General features: G+C 34.1%; 1 protein-coding gene across 1 annotated transcript; it reads right to left on the bottom strand.

Moving 5' to 3' along the window:
* Nucleotides 1-1,039: 1,039 nt before the first annotated feature.
* On the bottom strand, nucleotides 1,040-3,255 carry LOC8260091 (guanine nucleotide-binding protein subunit beta-like protein). The gene is made up of 2 exons (XM_002529511.4): nucleotides 2,259-3,255; nucleotides 1,040-1,357 (listed from the first exon to the last, which is right to left on the bottom strand). Exons 1-2 carry the CDS (start codon nucleotides 3,141-3,143, stop codon nucleotides 1,256-1,258), a joined length of 987 nt encoding a protein of 328 aa, XP_002529557.1. The 5' UTR covers nucleotides 3,144-3,255; the 3' UTR covers nucleotides 1,040-1,255.
* Nucleotides 3,256-9,177: the final 5,922 nt, after the last annotated feature.

The raw sequence follows: 9,177 nt of genomic DNA, 5'->3' as shown, positions 1-9,177 counted from the left end.
AAATACTTAAAGCTTGCTTGCCTGCCTACCTAAGGAGGGTCTGGAAAGATTGAAAAGTATCGAATTACGCATTTTCCAAATGCCACACGCCACATACATTATCTGATCAATGATCTTCTGATTCTCTCAGTATTGCCAGAGGCTTTGCACGCATCTTGCCACCACCTTGAAACTGATACAAAACCTAAAGTGGAAGGCCTATAGCCCAAAGCACATGAAAGCCGAACCTGAATGGCTTTTGGACAGAAGAACAACATATGTTGGCAAGTTTCAACCTCCCTTCACTACAAACATTGCACGTAAGGGAATTCATCACACTTCTTCAAATTTGTTGTTAAGCGCCAACATTTTCTTTTCTTGACGGTGATGCAATTCCCATTTTCATCATCTCGTTGTCTTGCTTAATTAATCTGTACCATAATTTGACCCAGTATACACCTTTTTGCTCCTAGTGCCATACCATGCTATCCCTTTCTCGAGCAGACTTAATTAGCACTCTTTTAATGGCCTCCCGAATTTTCGGTGGAAACAAACTGCAGATGAAAATTTGATTCCATTTGGCAAGAACTTCTCTACCCGAGCCTGAGACTTGGCAAGAACTTCTCTACCCGAGCCCGAGACTTGGCAAAAAATTTCTAAAATAAATGCCAAAGCATCAACTTTTTTTGATCGATCCTATTGAGATGATAAACCCAGGTTCCGTTGCACTGCTCTGCATCTGCTTCATGCCAGTAATTCTCCCTATGCAAACTTTTGTTTCATAGCTGGTTTAAAAATATACCTGAACTCGCAAAGTTCACTTCTTGCCCCATGGCTTTGTTGCACAAGTGAAGACTGTAATATGCGTGTAGAAAATTAAAGATTGTTAAAGCGTCCTGAAGCAGGTTTTGTCTGATCTTTTCCTTGTTCTATTTGAAAAAATCTTGCTATTAACTTGGCAACCTTGAGGAGAACAACAAGCAATGTGTAAAATAACTTCTGCAAATTATCATCATCATATTGCACATTCCAAATCCAATTGTGAAACCAACAAACCATCTAAAAAATGAAATAAAAAACATTCTAAATATGTGATCCAAAAAACAAAACATAGGTTAGGCCTCAAAGCCATATATAATATCCAACTTAGTGAAACGAGTAAAAGATCCAACACTTTCGACAAAATCTTAAATAGGTTTCAACTACTAAAAGAAAAAAGGCATTTGTTTAGCATCCAAAACATGAATCTGCACTAATCTCAAAATCTTCTTTCATCTTAGAAGCGACCGATTCCCCAGACTCTTATCACGCCATCGGTATAGCCACTGAACAAGGTGCTTCCATCAGCATTCCAGCTCAAGCTTGTGCAGTAGATGTTCTGTAAAACAAATGCAAAATTGACAAGATAAACAACAATTGCTTCATAAGCATCACTCCAAAACCCATAAACTAGTAGTTCTCCTTAAGGCTTGAAAGAACTCAACATGCCTCGTGAGAAAATAAAAATTGCACCAATGGTCAGACAACATTTATAGTAGCTACTACTTTGACCATATTCAGTTCAACATTAGGAAAAACAGCAGGACGAATGCATCTAGTTCTTTATCAACACAACACACATATATCATATCATCTCACATAATGGCATGCAAAACATCTTAAAATCAACAGAAATAATTGCAGCAAAAAGACTCCGATATATATTGTCCAAAAGCTTTAGATTGCATGTACAACAACTTAGTCAAAGAACTAACACTTGATAAATATAGATAGATGAAGCAACTAGCAGAAAACCAGCCATGTTAACCACAAGCACATACAAGAATACCTATCAATGTGGGAATAAGCTTCCATAAAATGATTTACAAAATTGCATCAACTCTCAATTTCTCAGCTCCTAATCAATCATATGTAATGTTCAACAATTTTAAACAAAGCCCACATCCAATCAGATATAAAGCATAATTTATTCCTAACACAGAGGACATGCTATGGTTGTAATTACACAAAGGAATATATAAAACCAAAACAAACCAAATTCAGCCCTGTACTTAGCCCAGAAGGTGAACTCAATTTTTAGGGCAAGACAGCTCATTTATAGAGCAACCATGTTCTGACTGACAATATTATGTAAATTTTAGCATAGGCATTGTTCAATAACTATTATAAATTTAAGCAACCAATCCAACCCTAACCAAGCAAAAGAATGCATACTGAAGATAAAACAGAGACCAATAAAACTTTAAAAGAAACCCACATGAAGAAAAGAAAAATTTTACCTTCTTCTTTGCACCAGTAGAAGCAACAGTAGAGCCATCAGATTTCTCAGCTTCAGCTTTAAGATCGACCTTCAAATCCTCAACAATACTCTTACTTTCCAAATCCCAAATCTTAATACTATTCTCAGTAGCAGCACATAACCAGTACCTATTAGGACTAAAACACAATGCGTGGATCACAGCTCCTGCATCCAAATTATAAAGCCTCTTTCCCTCCGCCAAATCCCACAACAATATCACTCCATCCTTTCCTCCGCTGGCACACAAAGACCCATCTGGAGACACGGCCACTGTGTTAACATACCCACCGTGCCCAGCCAGAGTGCACCTTAGCTTACAGTTAGTCAAATTCCACACCTTCACTGTCCGGTCCCATGAAGCCGAAACTATAGTCGGCTGTAAAGTATTAGGGCTAAAACGCACGCAACTCACCCAATCATTATGCGCATCACCATCTTGAATTGTGTATTTGCACTCACCCAGTGTGTTCCACAGCTTAATCGTACGGTCACGAGAAGCGGACACGATCTGACGGTTGTCGATTGAGAAAGCGACGGAGAGGACATCCTTCGTATGGCCCACGAAGCGGCGAGCGGAGACGCCGGCGGCAAGATCCCAGAGACGGAGCTCGCCGTCCCAGGAGCCGGATAGAGCAAATTGACCGTCGGATGAAAGTACAACGTCTTGGACGAAGTGGGAGTGACCAGTCAATCGACGGTGGGCTACTCCGTAGGTCTTTTCGTCCTTGATGAGTTTCCAGAGAATGATTGATTTGTCACGAGAGGCTGTGACAATCATGTCTGAGTTGTCAATGGGTGTCGCAATTGCTGTGACTTGATCGGTGTGGGCTCTCATGGTGCCGAGAAGGATCAAACGTTCTGCCATTGTTGATGCTGCTGGTGGTGACGATGGTCTGATGGAAGAGGCGAGAGAGCTGAAAAGAGGCAGAGAGTGTTTAAAGAGAAAGGGAAGCTATATGAATGGGAACTATATATATAGTGTGACATTAGGGTTTTGGTTTGGTAGTTTGCCTTCTTTTTCGTTTATTAGGGTTTGGGGATTTTAATGGGTTGGGCTTATAATAGTTGGGTCGAATAGTGTGTATGTATAGGTTTTTCCATGGGTTCTATCTTAAGAGAATAGTGTGATGGAATAGTGCATATCTAAGTCATTTGCATTATGACTTAGTATTTTATTTTTTTGTTGTGAGTTATGTTTTTTTTCATTTAAAATGAAAGCATATATAATATTTTCTCTTGTTTGTTGTGTTTGATTAATTTTATGTTATGAAATGGATAATTGAATTTCCAAATTCTATAACAATGGCTATCGTAGTTCGATTATTAAACTTGAATTTTGAAATTTTATAGAACGTAAAATTTAGAGTTTTATAACAGCAGTTATGATTTTCTTTATTTACTATCTATTATTGTTGTGTGAAACTAACATTTACTTGTAATCTAAAATGTGATCTTTAATTTAATATAAAAAACACATAAACCAAATTTTATAAAAAAAAAGTTATAGATTATTAAAGTTGGGAGTAAAGAGGTTGAAATCTGGATATTTTCCATTAGGGTTTTTAAGATTTGAAGATAAAGTATAAATACTCTCTTACATCTATTCTTTTCTCAAACATATATTTATAAAACATCAAAAATTAAATCTAAGCACACTATTGAACTCACATCACTTAAAAAATGGGTAGAAAAAATTTTGGAAATAAAGGAAAAAGCCATGGCTGTAATACTTTGGATTTTTTATTTTATTTTAATAGTAACAATATTAGTAATAATTAATAAACAAATTTTTTATTTAAATTAATATTACTTTATTTTTCTAATTAATTTATTTGGGATGATTTAAAAAAATAGAATTTCAATGCTAGATAAAAATAAGGGAGTTATTATTCTATGTCTAATTAGTTTGATTTTCAAGAAATTAATTAAGTAAATTCCTTGGACAATAAATTATGTTCTTGGTCATTTAGTTTTCTCCCCAATATGAATATATGAAGTAAAATTCTATATTTGAGAGTTATGAAAGAATTAATAAATAATATTTTATAAAATAATTTATTTAAGAATGATGAATTTTAATTAACTAATGGTGTTGATTTAATTGGAAAATAGTTAGTTAAGTTAATTAAGTGTTAGGATTAAATTGGCAATTAATTTTGGAATAAGGATTGAAAATATAATTCTTTTAAATTGGAGTGTTTAATGAAAATTTGTATGGTTAGTATTTTTGTAATTAAGTGTGTCGGTAAGGGTATTTTGGTAATTTTACATTTAAAAGCAGGGGTAAATAAGTAATTATATATTTTTAATAATTCTGTTTTGGCCAAATTAAATAGTTAGGGGCTTAATTGAAAAGCTAAAAAAAGTTTAAGGGTTAATCAGAAATTTTGTAGGACGAAATTGTTGTAATTAAAAAAGTTAAGAGACTAAATGGTAAAGAAGAAAAGTCCAGGGTCTAAATGCCGATAGGTAAAAAAAGAAAAGAAAGAAAAGAAAGAGAGGAAGAAAAAGAGCGTCGAGGGGGTCGCCGAAGAGAGAAAGAGGAGGAAGGAGAGGGCTTGGTGCCGAAGAGTGGCAGCTCGATGAGAAAGGAAAATAAAGGGGGGGGGGAGCAACGGTTGTCGGTGCTGTTCCGGGCGTTTTTTGTGGCCAATGGCGGCGAGGTCAGTCTTGAAATGACCGGTGAGTTGAGGGCTTCCTTTTGGGAGTAGCGGCATCGGCTTTGATGGCCGGAGAAAGGAGTTCCGGAGAGGTGTTGACAGCCGAGTTTTCAGGCTTTTCCAGCGAGCTTTGGCTGATCGGAGGATATATCCGAACTCCTTTCAGCTCAAGATTTCCAATGGCACGGTTTCATGGCGATCAGATTCCATTTGAAAATCGACGGTCGAGATCGTCCGTAAATCTTTCCAGATGATTAGGGGTCGGATCGGAAGATCGGAAGCTGGGATCGTCATGAGCGCGTTGTTTCGAGTCCGTTGGTGCGTTCAGATCGTCGATCAGACTCCGGGGTTGGAGGCAGGTCGACAGAGTGATCAAGCATCTCGGTAAATTTCTAGCCCGTAAATTTTAGAGTTCTTTGATAAAAAGTGATGTATTTAATTATTGTGTTGAATATTAGAAAAATTATGTGAAGTTTATTAGTTTAAATAAATAATTTGTCGGACCGTCTGCCAATAGTCGTTATTTGTGATGTGTGGCGGAGTCGAGAAAAATAGTGAAGTCTCGGGGACCTGACTCCTATTAAAATAAATTGTTGAAATATTTGAAGTGTTTTCTGGCAGGTCCTGGACCCGTTTTACAGGAGGTAAACGTCCGTGTTTAGGGGAGGTTCTGCCGAATTTTTGGTAGAATTTACCCGAGTCGGAATTTTTAGACAGTGAGTCCTAGGAGTCTAGACCTAAGGTTAATTGTCAAATGTTTTAATTTTTATTGATTGAATTGTTTTCCGTGATTAGATAATCCGTCAGTTCGGCTCGCTCCACCCGAGGCATCGGAGCAGTGTTAGGAGGTCGTCAAAGCTATGAGTTAAAGTCATATGTCTGTTTACATGTGTCATATGCTGAGATTTTACGAAATAATTCTCATTACATGATTTAATATTTTAATCATTTATTTAATCGCTATTTATATAAGTTTCATTTTCTGCACTATGATTTTATTGATTGCGAGTTGACTCAGGATGGGGCAGCAGTAGAACATGCCACCTTATGGGTTGCATCAAGACCGCGTGTATACCGGCATGATCCGAGACTGATAATAAAAGGGTAAAAGGGTAAATTTAGAAAGGTAAATTTAGGACTTGCCCTGGTCGAGCATTGCTCTCTGGACGCCGGCTTATTTGGGAACCTAAGTGACCAGACTAGATTTAAGGACCCTGGTCGAGCTTCGCTCTCTGGGCGCTAGTCTTATTGGAGTAAGAGAGCCGAAAGGCTAAAAGTGTTAGTGATAATTAAGTGACTGAACTGGATTTAAGGACCCTGGTCGAGCTTCGCTCTCTGGACGCCAGTTCTATTAGAACGAGAGAGTCAAGATGTTAGTGTTGGGATTAGGATTCTGCTGAGGTACTCCGTCCCGTGGTATGAAATAAAAATTTATTTTATTTTAATTTGCAGAAGCATAGCATGACATATATTTTTATTTTAAATTAAGCAAATATTTTATTTAAGTGTTTATATTCATTTTTGGGATATATAATTTTAACTCACTCTAGAGACTAACAGTCTCAATTTTACTGTATTTCAGGTGATTGTTAGTCTTCCTGCAATTCTTATCTAGCAGCCTGACTCCATCATCGGGTTGATGTAATTGATCTTGGTATATTTGGCTTGTAAAATTTTAGATTCTCCGCAGTAGAAATTTTAGACTTATCAGTTCGTAATTTCTTATAAATTCAAGTCTCGCCTAATTATGCCGGCGGACTGAATTTAATTTATAGTATCCATTGATTTAAGATTAACTGTGGAAAAAGTGCTTTGGATTGAGTCTAAATTCCAATTTTATTGAGTTAGTAAATAGTGAGGCTTACTACGGGATATGGTGGCCTTAAGTCTATCCATTCCCTAGTGTCAGTCACGGGCCCATAGATCGGGCCGTGACAATAGCAATGCACCCACGCGCACCGCGTGCAATGCGTGTAAAGCATCTAGTTGCTGACTAGTGATGCACACATTTTTCACATGCATTGATGGCGCGTGAGGATTCATGAGAGTTTTTTTAGCGGCAGCTTTTGACACCACCACCACCACTTGACTCCAAATAAATTTATAGTATTTTTAATAGATTAATATTAAACTTCTTAGAATGTGGATTATTTATCTTAAATTTTATTTTGTTAAAAATGAGCATTTAAAGTAAAATTATTTTAAAAAAATAAAATATGAATAAGTAAATAATAATATATTATGAATGTTGAGGTTCAATAAGAGAAGAATAAATCTTCTATCTATAATTTTTGAGTACATTTTTAATTAACTTTTCTATGGAAAAATCATTAAAAATTATATATATTTATGTTGGAAAATTAAGATAATTTTAATTAAATTTTTTAAAACTTTATTATAAACCCATGTTGAATTATTTAGTTGAAAATGTATGAGTTATAGTTATGCATAATAGTATTCTAAAAATCGTACTAGATTAATAAGTATAGTCGATAATTAGTGGCTAGTTCAGTCCAATTGACCTAAAAACTGAAATTTTTGATTAAATTGGATTGGATTATATTGAATTGACTAAATCGAAAATTTTAACTTTTACATATATATCAAAAGAAATATTAAAAAATAAAAAGAATATAGATTAAAACACCAAATTTGAATGAATTTATGTTTAAAATCATTAGAATTTGTATTTAAAAGAAAATAAATATTTTTTTAATTTAGTATTTATAATTTATTTTCTTACAAGTTAAATATTTTATTTACAAGATATAAAGTGATAAAATACCCTGAGATCGATCTCTGAGGAACTTGTGAGTTTATAAATTTCTTAATTAATAACTAATTGTTGAATTAAATAAAAATTAAAAATAGATCTAAACACTTTAACCTAAATTTTGTTTTGATGAAATAAAAATTATTTTTAACTAAATCTTAAAAACAAATGCAAGAATAATTTATGAGATGAAAACTATATGTGTTGTAATGGATTTAGCTTCGTTGCCCTCCTTATATTTCTCTTATTCTTTGACCAACTACACATGAATATAAGGCTATGTTTAGTTCATGGAATGGAATAGGATAGGGCTAGAATAATTTTTCCTAAAGGATAGAATAAGTTAGGAATGTAATAGCTATTCCTATTCCACAATTTGGTTAATTGTATAGAATAACTATTCTATTGTTTGGTTCATTAGCATAATATATGGAATATAATAGTTTAAATATCAATGACTTTAATACCGTTGTAAATTAATTTAATTATTATTATTATTAAAATTAAATTATAATATAATTTCTGTTAGATGTATGTCCTAAAAGCCAATTAGATTTTTTACTTTTTGATTTATACATTGTAATATTATTATGTAATGAATATCATTTTATTAATGGCAGTTGTCTATCATTCATTTTTATAGTAATATAATTATTAAATGAGTCCAATAATATTTATTAAAGACTCCATTTCCAATAGTTGAGAATATGAGTGACGGATGATCTTTTAGAAAAAATATTATAAAATAGTTCTTGGTTGTAGGATTAAATATTGGGCATCTTTAATCTGAAAGACCAATATAATCCGTTTAACCCTATGATTAGTATGAGATACTAATATATATAGGATGGTGAGTCTCATACCATTTAGTATGAATTACTATGTTAATTATTATAGGTCACTTGTGAGACGAGTGGACTGAACATGACTTGAAGAAATAATGAATCACATAGATGATTTACTTAAGTCACTTATTCATTATTAAGTTATGAAGGTGTAATTAATCCTCAGACCTAAGATGATAGAGTTGTCTCATGAATATATAATTGGAACTTACTTATGCTTTAGGTATCTGCTCATATCTAGAATAGGTACTTGCGGAGAGTGGCTCCAGTTGCATGTGCATGGAGGTAGGTATTCATCAACAAGAAATCCATTGCCTTGAGTAAACAAAGAGAATATCCTATGCGATTCGATAACATCTTGACTAAGAAATCCTTGGCTGAGGTAATTATAATTAATGGAAAAGAGATTTTTACATTAATCATATTTAGTCGAGATGTATCCTGGATTTGGTCATAGAATCAAGTTAGTGGATTTGACTATTCCATAATCCTCACTTGATCAGAATATTGTTCAATGGAAGGATTTCATTACACAGTAATCATAAATAAAGGTTCATGGATGATCAATGCCTTTATTATTAATTGCATACTTATAATATGTTGCTAGACGTCACTTATAAT

Source organism: Ricinus communis, chromosome 3 (genome assembly GCF_019578655.1).
Source record: "Ricinus communis isolate WT05 ecotype wild-type chromosome 3, ASM1957865v1, whole genome shotgun sequence".
Lineage (NCBI taxonomy): Eukaryota > Viridiplantae > Streptophyta > Magnoliopsida > Malpighiales > Euphorbiaceae > Ricinus > Ricinus communis.
Note: the sequence above shows the minus strand (reverse complement) of the source record. Positions and strands in the feature narration are given on the sequence as shown.